The sequence below is a fragment of the Simochromis diagramma genome, unplaced genomic scaffold, assembly GCF_900408965.1.
Source record: "Simochromis diagramma unplaced genomic scaffold, fSimDia1.1 OVJJ01000338.1, whole genome shotgun sequence".
Taxonomy (NCBI): Eukaryota; Metazoa; Chordata; class Actinopteri; order Cichliformes; family Cichlidae; genus Simochromis; species Simochromis diagramma.
In genome coordinates, this window is record NW_024387088.1 from 246,498 (window position 1) to 266,984 (window position 20,487).

Consider the following 20,487-nt stretch of genomic DNA (forward strand, 5'->3'; position numbering starts at 1 on the left):
AAAGCAGGTATCACATCGGTGGTGCTCTTTCTCAGCATGAAGCCATACAGTTGCTCACTGATCGTCACCCTCTTCTTAGCCTTGCTTAACAACTCTTTCCCCCAGTTTCATGGTATGACTCATCAACTTTATCCTTCTGTAGTTACTACAGCTCGGCACATCACCCTGTGCTGTAAAAATAGGTACCATTACACTTCTCATGCACTCTGTAGGTATTCTCTCATTCTCCAGAATTGTTGAACACTCTGGTTAAAAAGTCTCATAGACATCTTCATACATCTACCTCTTCAAAGGACAACAAAAACCAAGATGCTGAAACAGAAACACTGCAGCATTCTCTGAAAACTGCTGTGGTCTAATTAATCAAAATCTGAAAATCTTTTCTGGGAATCATGACATCATCCCAGCTAAAGAAGAGACAGATCATGTGACCTGTTATCAGTGAACAATTCAAAAGCATCTCTGATGGTACGACAGTACATAAGTGCACCCGTCTGAAGTGCTGCACATTTTTGAGTATATGTGCTATCGTCTACACATCTTTTTCAAAGGAGAGCTTTACATATTTCAGTAAGACAACATCAAATAATTTGGCGTGTGATGTATGCTGGAAGGCTCTGTGGAAACGTGCAACCACTGAATACATCTGGATAATTCTGAAACAAAGGAGTCCACAAACCATTTCAGACAGCTGGAGACCAGCAATTCTTTTTTCTTTTTCTCTTTAAATTAGTATCATATTTTTATAAAGGTAAAAAATGTCTCTGTGTTGCCTTTAGTTATTAAATATAAGGTTGGATTTTAAAATAAGTTTTTTCAGATTACAGGTTTATTATATCACTATTATACTATTATTGCCTCCTTTGCCGCTAGAGGCCACTCGTCACATTAGGAACCTTTGGGTCTTCCGGCCCTTTTGTGTCACGTGACATATGTCAACAAGGAAGTGGGCTGTGTCTTTGAATACAAGGCGCCAGTAGCCGTTCCTAGTCAACAAGTGAAAGGTAATCAGCATTATAGGACATCCACACAACTTCTCTTTACATTTCTGTCTGATCTAACTGTCTGTACACACGTCTTTGAACCCGCAGAGCTCCCGTAGCTTGTTTGAAAAACTTTATTTGGGGTTGACTTTATCTTACACAGGCTAAATCGATTCCTGCTTTTCCCGACAGATCCCGAGGGATGCCCGCCACCGAGCCGGTCCAGTTGGGTCGGAAACGCGCCCTGCCCTCGTGCCCGAACCCGCTGTTCCTCAAGTGGCTCACCGAGCTCCGGGACGAGGCGAAGGAGAAAGGACTGAAGATCCAGTACACCTACCAGAAGGTACAGAGGATGTAGCGGTTAGCAGGGGTTAGCACTCTCGCCTTAAAGGAAGAGGGATCCTAGTTGGTTTCTGGGTGGAAGCCTACCTCAGCTATCACTGGGTACATCCTGGGCCGACAGTCCACCACTGGGCTAACACACAGACACAGCCACACCCAAGGTCAATTTAGAAACACCAGTTAATCTGAAATGCATGCATGGACTGTGGGAGGATGCTGGAGTACCCAGAGGGAAGCATGCAGGCACAGACGACATATAAAGAGGCTCTAGCGATTGGCAGGTTCAAACCATAAACCTTCTTGCTGTGAGGTGCACAAACCACCACTGTGGACAAATATAACAAATAAAATCCTTCCATGTGTCTACAAGCTTTCCGTTTTTGATGGACAATGTGGAATTAAAAGGGATATAAATCACCAGGAAAGCAGAAATGGCTAATTTCTATTTATTTTTGTGTGCTGCTGTCTTTTTTAAGGCCATCAACTCTCTGAATAAATATCCACTGCCGCTCAAGAACGCCAAAGAGGCAAAGATCCTCCAAAACTTCGGAGACGGCATCTGTAAGATACTGGATGAAAAGCTGCAACGGTATTATAGAGAGAACGGTAAGAAGCAAACGCATGGGTGGATAAGAATGATCCAAAACACACGCTAATATGTTTACAACACAGAACTAGACTAGATTTCACTGTATGTGTACTTGTGTGTTACTTTTCTTCACTGTTTCAATTCAGTTCTTTATACAGCATCAATTAACAACAGCCGCCGCTTCAATGCACTTTAAAAGTGATAGGGAGGAACAATCAGGCAATACCCTATGAGCAAGCACTTGGCAACTGTGGTCAAGAAGAGCTCCCTTTTAACAGGAAGAAACCTCCGACAGAACCAGGGACAGGAAAGGGCAGCCATCTGACATTAGCAACACAAAGAGACCAAGGACTAACTATGAGGGAGACGAGACAAAAGTTTCAGAAATGCAGTTGTGGCATTTAAAAACATCAGAAGTGAAAAGAGAGGAGTGGAGAAGAAAGGCTCAGTGCATCATGGGAAGTCCCAGAGTAGCCTTTCTTTAGAAGTTTTTAGAAGCACTATTAAAGGATGATTCAGGGTCACCTGATCGAGCCCTAACTATTTGCTTTATCAAACAGGAAGGTTTTAAGCCTAAACTAATAATTAGATAGGGTGTCTGTCTAATTAGAAGAGGGGTCTGAAAGCTGAAGGCTCTGCCTCCCATTCTACTTTTAAATCCTATCGTAGGAACCACAAGTAAGCCTGCAGTCTGAGAGAGAAGTGCTCTTTTCAGATATAATGGAGCCTGATCATTCTGGCTTTTGTCCTCAATGATCAGGCAATCAAACAAAATGAGCTTGTGATTAAAAAGTAGAATTAAGAGAAAAACTGTAGAAAATCATACAAAAAATGCATCATTGCAAAGTTTGCTTTGCAAATCTGGAAGTTTGTATTCATGTAATTGTTGACCTCTCAATAAAACTTGTTGTGTTCAATGTCTGTAGTTTTGCATCAAATCATAAAACATTAAAGGAACAAATATTTAGTCTGTTTAAAGTAGAGGAAGTGAGCTTTTAATGGACGCTTAACCCCAGATCACTGAAAGCAGTTTTGTAACATTATCATTAATGTCAGGTATATTTTACCCTGTAAAACAAACAAACATCAACATATATTGAGCTGAAAGAATACATGGCAAACTGAAGCAATCTTCTTTTATTTCTCACTATACAGCATCTCACTAAACAAAGAAGGTATCGTGGTGGGACTCTGTAAAGAGATTCTGAGATTAGTAAAACTAGGGAGTTGTTAACCAAAATAGATAAAAAATAATCAGTGGAACTGGTAACGTGTTCTTCGGTCAGACCATTGCAGAGACGTGTGAGCCTTGTCGAGTGACCTCTAAATGATATTTACTCTGTGAAAATCACGTATCACAAACCAACCAGTTTACCCAGCTCCCGTGTCTTCACCTGTTCCTCTGCTCCAGGTGCTGACGCTTCTATACACGCTCTCCCCAAAGGAGCGCCCCCTCCTGGCCGATCAGACAATAACATCATCCTGGCTCCATCCAAAAAGGTAAAGTTGGAAACAAAGAGGAGATTCATGGAAATAAATATTTTCCTTCACACCAATAAATGCTTTTTGTGATTACAGTAAAAGTAGAAGCATCAGAAACGACAACAAAAAAAACCTCAGCCAGATATTTGCAGTATGAGGGGATGTTTCCATTGTCATTACAGTGTGTAACTATTTTTCCTCATAGAAAAATGCTGCAGTTGATCAAGGAAAGGATGGAGGGAGGAAGAAGAAGAGGGAGTATGTCCCCCAGAAGAGATCCGGGGGCTATGCTGTGCTGCTGACTCTTTACAAAGAAACTCAGGTAGATTTTTCCTCTTTCTTCCAACTACTGCAGCATCAGTCAGTGTTAAACCGGTGTTTCATTACCGCCGTGTGCTTTCTGTCTAGGTCCCTGGTAGTAAAGGTTACATGTTTAAGATGGAGCTGCAGGCAGAAGCTCAGCATCTCTGTGACAAATCGTTCACTGTGGTGAGTGCTTTCACTTCGATCTCATGTGTTCTTCATCCGTCTGCATGCACGCCGTCTTCTTGTGAAGTGTCCATCCTTCATTTTCTCTGTCTGCAGCCTGATTTAGGCAGTAAGTACACCGCCTGGAGCTCAGTCAGCACTCTGATCCAGAAGAACCTGGTGATAAAGACTCACAATCCTGCAAGGTACGGCTGCTTGAAGCGTGTCAGTGCTTTTACTGTAACCTCACGTCTTTTCTTTTAGTCTTGTAGAAGTCGGCTTATTTTCGTATTGAGTGTTTTAAGTGCAGCTAATTTAGGTAGTAAAACGTGTTTTTTAGAAATTAAGCTTTTGACTTATTTGGACAGGATTAGAATGAATGCATCAGAGGGACAGGCTGAAGTCTCAGGCTTGAAGACAAAGAGGTGGGGCTGAGATGGATAGTAGATGCTGAATGTGGAGCTGGCAGGCAGGAGGAAAGGTGGCCACAGAGGTGCTTCATGGATGTAGTGTAGGAGGACCTGCAGAGGGTTTTGGAGGAGGATGATAGGGTGAGGTGGAAGCAGATGATCTGCTTTGGTAAGAAGAAAAAGAATCGGTGTAATTTTGACTGAAATTAGGATCAACTTAGTAATCAGACTGTTAACAAATCAAATAATTTCTAGTCTCTCTCTCTTCTGCTGTATTTGACAAAGTTGATGCTTCTTGGCTGCTTTTTGTTGTCGCACTTGCTGCTAAAACTTAACAGTTGTTGCTGTTTCAGCTCTACTTTATTTAAACTCTGCCAACGACCACAAAGATGTAATCCACCATGCAGTATTTTTTCTTTGCCTGCGTATAACCTAACTTTGTGCTTCTTTCAGGTATTCTCTGACAGAAGGAGGTCTGACTTTGGCCGAGCGACTGGCATCCGCAGAGCAGACGAACACAGACGGGGACAGAGAGGCGGTTAGGAGTGAGTTAGAGGCGACTGAGGAAGACGATCCCGTCGTAGACCTCACTGGTAGTGATGAAGATGAAGAAGAGAAGGAGGAGAACAGAATACAGTGAGTGGAAACTAAAAGATTGAATCCTCATCTCCTTATTTTTACCTGTTTTATTTCCCTCTTGGAATAAAGCATTCCTCTTCTTTTCACAGCCCTGCAGAGAGACAACCCACCGTCACTGAGGTTAGCTGCGACGTGGACGACGTGCGTTCATCGGGGAAACCACAGGATTCACAGACGACGATGACGACAAGCAGAAAGCCGAACGCAGAATGTCTCCTACCCGGAACGTATGAAATTATGCTCTGTGTTGACTTCATCGAGACCACTGGGTAAGAGATCTGCCTTCTAACATGTAAGAAACACGCTACTGATGTTACTGATGAATTTAAATATATTAAAAGCCGTGTACGTATAAATATGTGTATTAATATCAGCAGTATTTATCACAGTCATTCACATTTACTGACCTAACTGTTGTTACTGTGTTCTCATGCGATGACTGCTCTTACAACCATGTTGTGCTCCGTTCAGTCCTCGAGGTTTCTTCCTGTTAAAAGGGAGTTCTTCTTCCCACTGTCGCCATGTGGTTTCTCATAGGGGATCGTCTGATTGTTGGGTTTTCACCGTATTATTGTAGGATCTTTATCTTACCATGTGAAGCACCTCAATAAATAAAATTGAATTGTGTATGTATTTATTTGTTATGTAGTGGGAGTCATCACCGCAAGCAGGAGCTGGTGAAAGAGCTTCAGAGAAATGGAGTCAACTTTGACATCAGGAAACTAAACGTCGGGGACTTCCTGTGGGTGGCTCGGGAAAAGGTGGCACCTGTTGCAGGTAACACATACAGGAGGAGAGAGTGGGAGTGTTGATGTTTGATGGGAGGGATCCCGCGCCACGCCTGTTTAACTTACAGGGATGATTGTTATGTCTCAGGTCAGTTGCGAGCGCCTGTAGGCAGGGAGCTGGTCCTTGACTACATAGTGGAGAGGAAGAGGATGGACGACCTGTGCGGCAGCATCATCGACGGACGCTTCAGGGAACAGAAGGTCGGTGTGCAGCCCGGTTTTGTCCAATACAGTTATTAATCGGTGAGGTGGCACGCCGCCTTCAAAATTACAGGTGATGATTTGTGCTTTTTACAAGCAAGATGAACCCAGACTGAGTTCAATTTACATGAGTATGAACTGGAAAACATAAAGTAGTGACATCATCAGAACCCGGTGCTTGTTCCTCGTCTCGCGTCGGCCTGCAGCACCTCCTGCTTTTGTTCATTCGTCTGTTTTCTTCCCTCCATCAGTTCCGACTGAAGAGGTGCGGTCTTCATAAGCCCATCTATTTAGTGGAGGAGTGTGGATCAGCTGCGTCTCACCTGAGCTTACCTGAAACTACACTGCAGCAGGCCATAGTCAACACACAGGTAGAGTGCACACTTGGGGCCACATGGGTCACTCTCAAACTGAAACAAATGTTGTGGTGTCCTGCTGGACGCAGCCATCAGAAGATGGTGCGCTGTGGCACCTGTGTAGCATCTCTACCATACCAAGTACCAAGAAAATATCCCCACACCCTTACATCATCAGCCCGAAACTTTGGCGAGAAAGATTCATGCTTTCCTGTTGTTTACTTTAAATTTTTATCTTTCCATCTGAAAGTTGCAGCAGAAATTGAGAGACGTCAGACCAGTCGAGCAGGTGTAGCTAGTGAGGCGACCAGTGACAGTAGATTTATATTTTGTCTAATTTTTGTTTCTTTGCTGACAAATGATACATTTATTTTGAATAATTACAACCGTATCTGTGAAACTTGCCGATATTTGAGTTTCATTAATTTTTTTTTACCATTCGTATCATGATTAGATGTAATCACAGCATTGCTCGTCTGGCTCTGAGCTACATTAATGACCAGCGCCATAACAAATAAACACACAAAACACACAACATAGTTATTTTCTAACCTCGACTTTTAACTAAAAAATAACCATGTTTTATGTGTATGGTATTTACATAGTGTGTGTGTGTGTGTGTGTGTTAGGTGGTTGACGGTTTCTTTGTGAAGAGAGTGCAGGATGTGAGGGAGTCGGCGGCGTACCTCACCATCATGACACGATTCCTGACTAAACTGTACCAGGTAAACACAAAAAGATACATGTTCCAATTTTACATTGTGGAGTTATGTAAGGGCGACATGAGAGAGCCCAATATTTTAATCTGGGCTTCACACAGCTGAACACTCAAGGCGTGAAAACTCTAACACACTGGGTGTGAGTGGAGCCACCTAGTGGTGCTTCCCCCTCCCAACACCCAGTGGGGTCTCCCATTAGTCCAGGACCCTGGGCTTAAGCAAACGGCTGAACCTGGGAGGCAGAGAACTGGTAGAGGAAGCTCTGTCCTGAGAATGAGGCTGGTGTGGGCGGTCAGGAAAGGCTGAAGAAAACTCGAGCTCTGTCGGTTGAGCGGTGCTCTTAGGGGGAAAACCCTTAACCCTGTGGAAGGTGGGCGGCTGCGGCGGGTGACCTGGGCCGTCACTACTTGATTGTCCGCAATAATGTGTGCGGGTTTAAGTGTATCAACACATATAGTCTCCCTATGTCGAGTCTCAGACGCATGGTGTCCTATGGGCATCATGCCTGACGAAAACAAACTTTCTAAAGTTTCTGAAGTCTTTTGGGCAAAGGTGCACCAGACCAGGAGCACGAAGCAAGTCCACTTGAATCAAAGCACTGGGGTGGGGGCACCAAGATCCTCCTTAACTGCAGAGCGCAGCCCCAGCAAAAGCCCACTGGAGGTGGTCCAACCCAGTTGCCATCTGTTAGAGAAGCATGGAGCACAGCCTTAAGCGACCTGTGAAGCTGCTCGCACATCCTGTTAGCTTGTGGGTCATCTGCAGTGGTGCGGTGGATCCTGACCCCCCGTCAGTCATGGCAGACTAAAGCTCTGTAATGAACTGAAACGCGAAAACCAATTTGTCCAAAATGCCCTGGACACCACCGCCGGAGTTGTGGATGGCAAGGGGACCACCTCTGGCCACTGGGTGGTGCAGTCAACCACAGTCAAAAGGTGCATGAAACCTTGCAAGTGTTTCATCCTCGTTTCCCACTGTGTCGATGCTGGTAAGATTTACATCTGAATATATGCTGTCACATTGGGATTAGGCAGCACCAGTTTCCACCTGTGCGCACGTCTCTACTGCATGACAACACTTGTTAGTTGGGCCATGAGGATCATGTTACTGTTAACATAACATAAAATCAGCCTTACATCTTTCTTAACTGTAACTTTTGCTTTTTTCCTGTTTAAACCTTTTTCAGAACCGAACGCTGATCTGTCGCTCCAGAGAGCTGGAGGGCGATGGAGGCAGTGACGAAGAGGAGAGAGGGCTCCCCTCCTGCTCCCTTATGTCTTTTGCAGAGTTCAACCACGGTGCAGTCAAAAACAAGGTGTGAATCTGCTTCAAAAGCCTGAATTAAACTGGTTGTCTTGGTGATCGTCTCTAATCCTGGCTTCACTCTTTCTTGCCCTGTAGTGTCAGACGGTGAGAGAAGTGTTTGCCAGACAGCTGATGCAGATCAGCGGATTGTCTGGAGACAAAGCAGCTGCTATACTGGAACACTACAGCACGCCACACAGGTAGCTGGTAGTACAGTATACTGCATACTCCACAGCTCACCGGGGTTCCTGATTTGCTTTTATCTTAAGTTAACAGCCAAGAGAGAGACGAAAAATAAAGACCAGGAGGGATTATGATCTCCAATAGTTACAGTTCCTTATCTATTGTCGCTGCCTGTTAGATTAGGGCTATTTCCTCCTGTGCGTCATAAAGAAGTGTACAATCAAATCAACAAGCAGCTTTAGTCTGTTAACATTTTAAATGATGACCAGTGTGGCCGTCTGCCACCAGGTGGAGCTGTTGTAGAGAATTCTGTTAATTTGTTTGTTATTAGTTATTTTGAACGTAAAAGAACGAAATCATGGAGACAAGCGGCAGAAATGAGCTTTCTCCAAAGGGTGGCTGGGCTTTCTCTTAGAGATGGGGTGAGGAGTTCAGTCATTTGGGAAGGGCTCAGAACGGGTGGACGGATGGATGATCTATTGTTTTGTTATCATTTCAAGTTTAAATTTTTGTTGAGGTAGTTGCCATATTTTAATAATACATCTTTTGCATTAATGCATTTTCACATCATATCGTTTAGTGTGTGGCTTGTTTTTCTTCTTCTTTGTCTGGAGTGTATTGTGCACATCTGTAATCGGCACAGATTTAATTGATCTCTGATCAGCAGGCAGCTTGTTCCAAAAAAACACACTAACTGAAGGCACCCTCAGGATATGTGGATCTGATTGCAGGAATATTTAAAAGATCTGCACCTGATGTTTAAAAAAAATCAGTATGGCAGTAGGGTACTGATACTGGCCATCTGGATATTTTAGATGCTGAGTGAATAGCGTGGCCACAGAACAAAATAACTAAATATGTCAGAGCAGTCACACTAATGTAAGATATGAAGGACTATTTATTAAATCTTTGTCTTTTCTGTCATTTTCAGTCTTCTGACAGCATATGAACAGTGCGCAAGTGAAGCAGAGAAAGAGAAACTCCTCTCCTCGATCCGATACGGGAAGCTCAAAAGGTTTGTAAATACAGTTTCACATTTTTTCCTGGCTTCTTCCAGTGGTGTTTGTAGTATTTGAGTGTGACCAGAGATGCCAGGCCTGAGGAAGGGGCTCATAGGCAGAAATATGGCTGCAGCAGGAGTTTGGAAAGGCAATGGAATAAAACTTTTTGTCAGTCTTGAAGTGATTCTGACAGACACGTCAGGAAGGGAAAGAAGCTTCCTGCGTATGCTGTGGTATAGTGGATGTGATACAAAGTGCCCTTTGACTGGAGTGGCGTTCCCCCTTTTGGAAGAAAGGGGACCGGAGGGTGTGTTGAGGAAGATCAGCTTTGATGGAAGGTCTGTGGCAGGGTGCTGGATCGACTAGTTCAACCTCAGCTTCAAGAAAAATAATGTGGCTTAAATTCAGAGCCAGTCTGCATCTGTTTGGCAGACGTGGAGAAGACATTTGACCTCTCACAGTACAAGTATAGAATATCTGACTTTCTGATCCCTGTACAAGTGTAATGAGAGCTTTGTTCAGATTGCCGGCAATAAGTCGAACTTGTTCATGGTGGACACACTGGAGAGAATATTAATACGCAACTGGATTAGCATGGCTGTGGAGAGAAAGGTAGCGATGGAAGAATTACAAGAGAGGTTTAATCAATGTCATGAACTTCCAGTGTTGATACTTTGACCACCACAAACCACTACAGTGCCTTGGGTGTGTGTGTGAATGCTTCATGCTTTCTCCTGTTGGCTTGTTTTTCAGGAACCTGGGTCCAGCTTTGAGCAGAACAGTTTATCAGCTCTACTGTACACAAGGAGCTCTGACATGAAGGTGGTCCCAAAGTATACTCAACAATGTGAATTATACAGTCATTAACTTTTAGGTCCTCCTTTACTTGAACAGCATCATTTTGAGTATGATTATGTAAAAGTGTATATAAAAGTCAAGACACTGCTATATTTTGATATTAATAAAAGATTCCTGTTTGAAGAAGTTCACACAGCCCATTAGTGCACAAATAAAGTTTATTTTAAATAACACTTAACTTTTTCTAGTCAGAATCCAAATCCAGTGCCCAGACGCTGAAGTCTTAAAGCTGTAAGCCAGCTTGCACCTTTCCAGCTTGTCCAGCGTTACTGCTCATTCGTGCACACTAATGGGAGTGGAGCCTGCGTACCCAGGAGGTCTTCAGTTGTTTGAATTCGCGCTATTTAAATGAAATTAAATGATTGAATTTCTTAAGGACGTAACTACGGATACCGCTCATCAACTCTAGTTTTTTTAGGCCTGTTGCTTCTTTGGTCCTTCACTTACCAAGTTTTCTCAAATTTTTTTAAGGACACACCAATGCTGACACATGCTACGTCAACTAAGGGAATCAGCTTGGGAGTCAACTTGTTGGTGCAAGAATACTTTTATTCCTGGTAAACTGTGTCCTCTTTACCATTTTTAATAGAGTCGACTAAAGAAATAAGGACAAACGTATTTTGTGATGGGCTGCTGGTGAAGATCCTAAAGATACTATTTTTTTTTTTTTTTTTCTCCATGGACCTCCGGCCCAAAAACAAAACATGATGTGACATCGCTCTGTCTTGTGACAATGGAGTTTAATCCCAGAAAACAATGAATATCATATTTCAGTGTCAGACCCATAGAATCGATCTCTGACATTCACCCACTTTACAGAAAGAAGTCAATCAGTGATCCAAGAGGCAGAGACAGACTGCTGCATGCCGACTGAAGCACTGTTAGACCAGAGCGCAGCACGGGAACTGTTTGTGGCACGATCACAGTGAAGAATAATTCAGGGCTGGATTACTTTCTCAGTTTAATTCTGAAATAAATATACAGACAACAAAAACCCGGTATGTTTAGTGACACCTGACAATCCCCCAGCAATGACGAGAAGAAAAGGTAATGGCAGCATAGAAGGGAGAGTTTAAAAAAAAGAAGAGGGGAGGGCACGCTGTCTTTATCTCCTGAACAGGTCAAGATTTTTATTTTCTCGGTTAGACTTAATGCAGATATGTGTTAGCTTCTAAACTCTGCTCAACTCCTTACTTCTTCAATCAAAAACCCAAGCTGTCAGTTTAATGTTAAGGATGCTACATCACCTTAAAATTGCAGTCACACAGATTGCATTCATAAGATTGAGGATGGTAGAAAGATTGCACAGCCAATCAAAAATCAGGAGTGCATGATTGGCGTTTACTTTTTTACCCCACCCACTCTCGTCACCGCTATGGTCCCTAACTTGACAAGTTGTGTTATTTACAAAACAAAAACTAAACAGGAATAGAAAAATCCAACAACTCAAACTGGGTTCCTCCTGGAACATAGTAACAAAGTGCTATTTCCTTTTCTTTTTAAAGAAAAGATGCTTTTTTTTCCTTCAAGGGTAGTCTTAAAGCAATGCTTGCAGAGTGCACGAACGCTTTGGAAAACAGAACTTTACTCTTTCCTCCCGTTTGGGGTGGCTGTGAAGAAGTTCCCTCTTAGCCAAACTAATTCGTTTAAACAACTTGCATGTTTGGGGCAGAGTATTGGGGATCGTGTAGTTTTGCACAGCCCTACATATAAGCCCTGTGAATCTTTTCTCCAAATGTGCAATCAGAAAGCAGCCCAACAGCTGCTTCAATGCACTGACACACAAGTATTGCTCCAAGGCAGCCCTGAACAAAAAAGATAGAAACTTTTCCTCTGAGCCCCACACCCTTGTTTTTTTTTTTTTTTTTTTACACCTAAATAATGAAGAGAGAATTGAAAGGACCGGGTTACATTGATCCCTGTATGGAGCCTCTCCAATGGTCCCCGTCACAAACCCAAAAAGTGTTGATTTTGACATCCTCTGAACATAAAGCAAAGATCTACAGCAGTTCAGAGCGAACATTTGAAGTCTACACGCATCCAGTTCTCACTGATGTCAGCATCATGTCACCCTGAAGTTTAGATCCAATAGAGTCTTGGATGTTTCCTCACCACGGATACAACTGGGAGTCAGCAACAACAGTGTGGCTCCAGCGAGAGGTGAAAAACAAAGCTGTCCCCTTGTGGGTTCCACGATTTCACCCTTTAAAGGCAGCAAGTCAGGAGGACAGCGGGGATCTTGGATCCATCGCCGTTTTAGTTCAGGTGGATTGCCCGTGCTGGGCATGCTGATGCACAGTTCAGGGTGGGGGGGCCAAAATCCTTCAGTGGAGAGTGGATTTAAAACAAAACAAAAGAAACAGTCTCTGAAGCGGTTTTGGCTTTTTTAGTTCGGCACCCACGACTGCTCATGCTTTGACCCGCCATTAGTCCGGCATGTCGATGCAGAGTTTGGGTGGCGGGACGAAGTATTTCCCGGGGCTCTGCGTGATCACCACGCCGGTCTTCTTGTGGAACATGGGGGCAATCTTTGGCGGCGGTTCAGGGACGGGCAGATCCTCGGCCGCCTCGGGGTCCTCACTACGTTGAAGGTCATAGGACACGTTGCCGTACTCTCGCAGGAAGGGAAGGAGCTCCAGCAGAAAGTGGCAGAAGTCCTTCCGGATGCCGAACCACCCTGATCGGAAATAAGGACGGAGCAGAAGAGAGAAACAATGAAAAGCTTTTGATTTGCAAACAAAGTTTAATATTATTAAAATATGACCACATAAATAATTAAAAGGAAATTTACCCTCCTCTCATTTACTCTCAGGTCAATCAAAGAGTCAAAATATAATCTTTTCATTTATTTTTCCTCACATTTTACAGACCAAATGATTTACAGAACCAGCAGCTTCATAGAACATTATTTGCTGGAGTCCGAGAAATGACAAACATCGAAAGAGAAAAGTTTTAATGAAGCTATATTAAGGGAAAGTTGTGGGATTTCTGAAACAGCAGCAGCAGCAGGGACCACAAGTCCAGCTGCAGATACTCACAGTGGTTTCCTCCCTTTTGGCCGAAGGTGGTGGCCATGAGTGTGAGCAGGGAGAGCCACAGAGGGACGAACACGCACACGTAGCTCAGGCTGTTGTGACCGTCTAGCTTGTGCACCAGAAGGATCTGTAAAGACATGTGAATGTTATCAGACATCCTGCTGCTGGGAGGAAAAAACATGCATGTGTGCAGCGATTTTTGACTCTACCAACCAGACACCACAGGAGCGTCTGTCTTTATGGTCTAAGTGCCTGCGCTGAGCGTGGTTCACAGCCCACTTTAGACTGTTCAACTGTGCCTTAGTTCGCAAGGCTTTTTATTCGCCATTCTCTCCAGCTCGCTTTACAATATATTTTAGTTTGTATTTATTAAAAAACAAGAAAGATGAAAAGAAAGAAGACGAGCATGAGCCAAAGACTGTAAGAGTCTACGGAGCTTACAAAGAAAAGCGTCTGGACTTCTTTAAGTTGCTTGAAGACGTTTCACCTCTCATCCGAGAAGCTTTTTCAGTTCTGGGATCAAATGATGGAGAGTCCCAGATTTAAACCTAGTGGGAGTTTCCCCCCCGAGAGGGACAAAAGGACCCCCTGATGATCCTCTACCTAATCACATAAGCCTAGATGTGAAAACGGGTGTAGGTCACAATCAGCCAGGGTTTCAGGTGAGCTCACTGGGAAACCTAGCCCACACTATCATGTGATTTCCTGAGGTCAGATGGCCCAGGATGTGAGTGGGCGTTAAGGCCTCTGGGAAGGGATCTCAAAACTGGATTATAGATGGCAGAGAGTTGGTGTCATAAACCACCGCCTCTGTTCAAAGATGGTCGCTCACAGTGGACATAGATGGCTTCTTTCACTCCTCTCTCAAACCATCTGTCCTCTCTGTCCAAAATGTGAACGTTGGCATCCTTGAAAGAGTGACCTTTGTCCTTAAGATGCAGATGGACTGCTGAGTCTTGGCCTTTACATTGGAGACCAAACAGCTAGCCATTTTAAACAACACGAGATGATGCAGACTTCACGCCTCACCTCAAATGTGAGAAGCGGTACGACGATAGTCATCCAGCTGATCGCCATGGTGATGTGAGTTCGCCGCTGCTCGGCGATGATGTCGATGGAGCGGAGAAAGAGGACTGACCAGATGATGTAGTAAAGGACAACAAGGCACAGGAAGGACATGAGGATCCACAGTGGGACACACACCACCTGCAGCACACAAACACAGGCAGGGTTTCATTAAAGCAAGTTCAAAGAGGGCTTCAGGACCAGCACAGATTGTGGTCACAATGGAAGCACAATAAGTGGCATGTTTTGTGTGCCTCACCAGCCAAGGCCAGTTGATGATCTTGTCCAGCTTCAGAGCGATGAAGATGAACTGCAGAATATTTACTGAACACAACACCTCCAGCTGAGGAGAGGAAGACAGGGAGAAACAATCAGGACAGAAGTTCAGGACTGTACTTTTATTAAACTGCCTATTCTGTTACACGCATCCTACATATGAACACTCTCAGTGGGATTTAAAGCCATGCAGAAGATGCAACAAAAACAACCAGTGTTGTTGGAGACCAAGAGTTACGCCGGCATTGGGAGAACATGCAAACACTTCACAGCTGGCCAGTGGATTCAAACCCAAGACCTTCACATGTCATGAACACCTTCAACTCACAGAAAGCACTACCCGTAAGACCATTTCTTGCTTTTTCATACACGATGTTTAAAAAAGTGCAACTTTGCCTGAGTTGAGTCTGATAATGCAAGAACAGTATGCAGAAGACTTCAGACACGGATCAGGCTTTAATTCAAACGACTGACTAAAGATTGATGAATAAAACATTTGAGGATAACAAAAATACAAACCCCTCACTGTTGTATCTTTTGACACTGAATCTTGACAAACAGCTGGAAAAGTGTAGTTTTGTGATATTTTGCGATCATAGTTTCTGAGTTTCCTCATAAAAATCAGACGCCTTACCTCAAGAGAGCGGTCGTGTCTAAACCCCCAGACGCACGCTGCTACGGAAACGGGTGACACAAAGAAGAGTGGCATGAAGACGAGAAGCCAGAAGTAGTTTCCTCTCGCTACCCGATCGCACACCAGCACCTCGAACATCAACAGCAGGACGTGGAGCCCCACCGCTATCAGCATGGCCTTGAACTCCACACACGTCTCCCCCTCAGCCCTGACAGAGGTCATCATAAAGGTTAAAACACTTCAGGTGCCCTGATCTCAGCATTCAAGCTGAACCTGGGCTGCTGCTATCACCATACTTAAACGTATGTTCCCAATCTTCTCCTAGATGAATTCATTAACATTCCCCAGGGTAATGGAAATGTCAACATCCTTATAGGGTGTACAAATCATTAATATTGGCAGTTACATTGAGCACCATGTGACAAACTTATGACTGTGTTCACATGCCACGTTCGTTAAGCTATGAATTTTAACTGTCAGCCCAAATTTTAATATTTGTAGTACAGACCAGCGACCGCTGATTATATCTGTCAAATGATCAAAATAAGCCACTGATTTAAGTCTAAAACGAGACGACAACAATAAGAAGATGAAGTCTGGGTGAGCATCATCATATTTGCATATTTATTTTTGTCTAACAAATTCATCACTCTAAAAATCAGTACTGCTCTGGTAAATGTAACAGTATACAGTTGTTTACCTAACACCAATGCAAAGAGCTGTGCACAGTTCAGGGTCTGCTAGTTACTTTAAACCACAGACAGTAAGAATAGATGGACAGAGCTTCTCTCTGAGAAAGTGAAGCCGACCCTGCATTCTTTTCACTGTCCAGCAGGCAACAACTCCTCTGCTTGCAAAAAAGATTTCTGATGCTACAGGAGACTTTGGGAAAACTGCCCCGCTTCCCTCGCTCTGTTACCCCAGTAAACACTTCCATTATTTACTTTACAGGTTCAATCACTACACTCAGGTCAGACTGAATAAAATATGAATTGTAAAAATGACTACAAAAATAAAACAGAGCCTGAGGAAAAGCTTCACAAGGGGACTTCACTAAGCAATAGTGAACGTCTATCTTTTTACAGACAGTCTACACTCTAACTACCAATTCACATACAAGTGAGAGAGTCTAACCTGTACTGAGGGTTGTGGGCCCAGACTCCGGTGCCCACGGACGCCCCGATGATGACCAACAGCTTCCACAGCCATATTGGCGTAAACACAGCCCAGTAGCTCCACTGGATAACTCCATCCAGCCTCAAGGACAGCAACACGGAGAAGAGCAGCAGGCAAGAATAGATTAGGAACTTGCTGCAACAGAAGAGAGGAAAAATGAAAGACATGATGATGAAAAAAGATGCAGCTTTGCAGTTTTTATAGTTAAAGGCAAATATGGAAAGCTCATTTTCCCCACTTGAAAATTTATTATAAGATGCTTAACAACTGTATTAGACAGGTTTATACCACAACTGCCATAACCCAATGGTAATTACAAAAATCCTTTTTAAAACTTTGTGTAATGGTTAATGCTTAGAGCAGAGGTGTCGAACTCCAGGCCTCGAGGGTCCTGCAGGTTTCAGATGTGTCCTTGATCCAACACAGCTGATTCAAATGGCTAAATTACCTCCTCAACATGTCCTGAAGTTCTCCAGAGGCCTGGTAATGAACCAATCATTTGATTCAGGTGTGTTGACCCAAGGTGATATCTAGAGCCTGCAGACTCTGGCCCTAGCGGCCTGGAGTCAGACACCCCTGCCTTAGAGCTTAGAATAGTTTTTGACAGATTTCTAAAACTTTGTTTTCTTGTTTTTTGACAGGTAGTTTGGTAGATATGTTGAGTGCAGTATGTAGGGTATTGAGTCTTAGCTGTCAGCAATCATGTGGACAAACTTGCTCCAATTTAAGAAAAGCAGGTCAACATAAGAACAACTTTAACAAATAAAATTTTGGTTACATTTTAGAACACAGTATTTCTTGTGTACCCATACCTACCTACTATATGTGCACAAATGCCAAATAATTTTATTTTAATCATTTTTTATTTTCGCTTTATTTGTTTTGGGTTTTTTTTTTTACCGAAAAGTGGCAATTGAAACAAAAGGAAACATAACACAACTAGAGCCACAATCCACTGTAGACAACACTAAATTGTCTTTAACTAGCAAATCATCGGTGGTAACAGCTAGCCTGCTAGCCGGGCCTTGGTTAGGTTTTAGTTAGCATTAGTTACTTTATTGAGAGGTATCCCTGTAGGTTAACCAGAAACCAGAGAACGTGATTTCCACACGCATAATGAGTCTGCTTTTTACTCTCTTTTCCAAACAGCAGAGAGACGATCTCACCGAACACTTAATCCATGCTAACTAGCTACGGTGCTAGCTGAGACGCAGCTACGTTACCTGGGGTTGAAGTCCTGAAAGAGCCCTCGTAAATTCATGGTGCACAAAACAATGCGATACTGGCTAACATTGGCTTCCCCTCGGTGTCCGCTCCTTCACCTCCTAATCCGAACGCTACACATAGTAATATCAACGGTAACTGAGCTTTATGCCTTGGCTTCATCACAACCTCTTTGCCATACCACCCTGTTTTGTTATTTTTTCTTAACGTTCCGCCGGAAATCATGTGATTTAATTTTATCGGCCGGATCATCGCCACCTAATGACCTGGAGGAAAAACTACAGAGACTAAACTAGTAATAGCATTACTGCTCTTTATACTATTACTAATTGTATTATTATTCAAGGTCTCTGCTAAAGTGATTTCCGGTATTTGTTTTTATGTAAGTTTTTTTTTTCGTCTAAGTTTCTTGAGGCTTCGTGTGCACACAGCCCCTCCCTGCTGGTCACAAATCTTTATTGTCACTTAGTGACGCCCTCTTCTTTAAATAAATCCAATCAGACAGGAGACGTTTATGTAAAACTTTTGCAGTGTTTTCAAATAATGACACAGTGATTGTGCTCCTGAAAACTTTAGTCAGTCTTATTAAGAAATAATATATTTTTTTCCACTGTGCTTGGACTCAGTGAGTTTCCCTTTTTTTTTTTTCGTAATAACCCCTCCAGCTTCAGAAAAAAACACTTTCACATGGCACTGAGGAGGCAGGGGTGCACAAGTATCCGACAGCAAGCCTGTAAAGGTTTGGCTATATGCACCTCTATAGATGTTATCCATATATCAGGTGTTGATGCACCCAATTTTTTAGTAATATCAAGCCAGCACTAAAAAATATAACACTCTGCACACATGGCGAAATAAAAAAAATGTATTTTTTTATTTCGTGTAAGACTTACGAGATGTGAAAGATATTTTTTTGTTTTTTGTTTTAATTTTACACTGATTGGTATAGCTTACATCAAATTGTCTATTTGATTTAATTATGTTCACCATAGAAATGTTAAATTATTTTGTTCAAATTAGAAGTTTCAATCTTGTAAATCTAACAACCACCCAATTTCATTTTTTTTGAGTGCAGATGTTTGATGAGTACACTCTGGAAAAAGCATGAAGATAAGTGCATTAACCCAGTGAAACATCAAAAATTTGTTTTACATTTTTGGTGATAATATATAATTTTGTTCGTAACACTACAGATTTCTGACTTTTTTGTGTGAAAAAAGTAGCTTCCCTGCTGCCCTCATGCCACCCTAAGAACATTTCTTTAGGTCTGCCCCTGTTCCTAATTCCATTATCTATCCAGTGATTATTATTAGTCTGACATTTTAATTGAAAGTTTAAGCAAAATATTATCCCGTGTCTGCAACATGTGCACTGAGAAAGTTGTTAAAAATAGGTGATAAAATGTTGTTTTACAAAATATAGCATCATTTATCATTTGCAGTAAACTTTTGCCAGCGTGGGAACAAACCCTGCAAGGTGCTTTGTTGTGCAGCAATAAGAACTTCCCCTCTGGTTCCAGTTAATGAAGAGAGTAGGAAGTTATTAACTGAAATTAAATCAGTTTGATGGTCATGAAAATAGGCGGCACGGTGGTTAGCACTGTTGCCACACAGTAAGAAGGTCCTGAGTTCAATTCCACCATCAGGTGGGGGTCTTTCTGTGTGGAGTTTGCATGTGGGTACTCCGGCTTCCTCCCACCGTCCACAGACATGCAGCTTGTGGGGATAGGTTAATTGGATAATCCAAATTGTCACTAGGTGTGAATATGTGAGTGCGGATGGTTGTCTGTCCCTGTGTGTTGGCCCTGCGACAGACTGGCGACCTGTACCCCCGCTTCTTGCCCTATGACAGCTGGGATAGGCTCCAGCACCCCCCGCCACCCTGAAAAGGATAAGCAGAAGAGGATGGATGGATGGTCACGAAAATAGAACAAAACAATAATCTTTTTTTTCAAGTGGAAAATAAAAATCCAAGCACTTTGTATGTAAATTTCAGTCAGTGAAAGCCTGTACTCGGTGTTTCAGTTTTAGTCAGAAAACTGAACAGTATCTGTTATGATGGAAACTCTTACTGTATCTATTGAGGAGACTCTTCAAAGTGGTTAAAAAAAACAATAATTCAGGTATTCAGTCACTGCAGCTTGCAGAGAATCTTCTCAAGTGTTCTTCAAACTATCCCACCATTAATATTTCTCTTAAGATTCTCTTACCCACTGGATAACTGCTCACATCCCTCTTAACATGGAATTCATTGTTAAGTTACTCAGAGATCTTCTGCTTTCCAGTTACTGAGCGCACTGTGCCCCAGGGATCAGTTTCTGGGACCTGATGCTTCATTTATGTTCGACAGGATGCACATTTGAGGTTGAGGGTCTCGTAAATTGTTTTATTTAGGTACTGATCATAGTATTTGAAGACTTTTTTTTGTGGTTGATTGTAGACAAGACAGCAGCATCCAGGTTCAGGAAGAATAGAAACAGGATTTTAGCATTTCACTACCTTAACTTTCCCTTGTTTTTGGTTTGTCTAGGATTATCGCCATGGAAGAGGAGCTGCAACAACTTAGAAACTTGGCGGTACAGCGCTGGTCTGAGTTCTGGTGGAGCGACTTCAACTTCAACTCGGGCCGCAGCAATGGGAATCCTAACGTTCTCTCTCAACAGTATGAGACAGGCTCTAGCCTGGTCAAGAGTGTGGTGCCTGGGACTTCAGTTCCAACTCTGCTTCAGCAGGCTCGGTGTCCCGCGGTGTTAC

At 43.0% G+C, this 20,487-nt stretch overlaps 2 protein-coding genes across 2 annotated transcripts; one reads left to right on the top strand and one right to left on the bottom strand.

The window, feature by feature from the left end:
* Window positions 1-1,022: 1,022 nt before the first annotated feature.
* On the top strand, window positions 1,023-11,406 carry LOC120742702 (crossover junction endonuclease MUS81-like). The gene is made up of 16 exons (XM_040046143.1): window positions 1,023-1,326; window positions 1,802-1,931; window positions 3,326-3,414; window positions 3,602-3,718; window positions 3,805-3,885; window positions 3,982-4,070; window positions 4,728-4,910; window positions 5,003-5,182; window positions 5,563-5,690; window positions 5,790-5,902; window positions 6,154-6,273; window positions 6,888-6,983; window positions 8,164-8,292; window positions 8,379-8,482; window positions 9,397-9,480; window positions 10,220-11,406. The coding sequence occupies exons 1-16, from the start codon at window positions 1,186-1,188 to the stop codon at window positions 10,284-10,286; spliced, it is 1,851 nt and encodes a 616-aa protein (XP_039902077.1). The 5' UTR covers window positions 1,023-1,185; the 3' UTR covers window positions 10,287-11,406.
* Window positions 11,407-11,847: 441 nt separating this feature from the next.
* On the bottom strand, window positions 11,848-17,952 carry LOC120742708 (transmembrane protein 185A). The gene is made up of 7 exons (XM_040046151.1): window positions 17,734-17,952; window positions 16,469-16,645; window positions 15,335-15,542; window positions 14,684-14,767; window positions 14,389-14,565; window positions 13,363-13,486; window positions 11,848-13,001 (listed from the first exon to the last, which is right to left on the bottom strand). The coding sequence occupies exons 1-7, from the start codon at window positions 17,769-17,771 to the stop codon at window positions 12,751-12,753; spliced, it is 1,059 nt and encodes a 352-aa protein (XP_039902085.1). The 5' UTR covers window positions 17,772-17,952; the 3' UTR covers window positions 11,848-12,750.
* Between the last annotated feature and the right edge of the window lie 2,535 nt (window positions 17,953-20,487).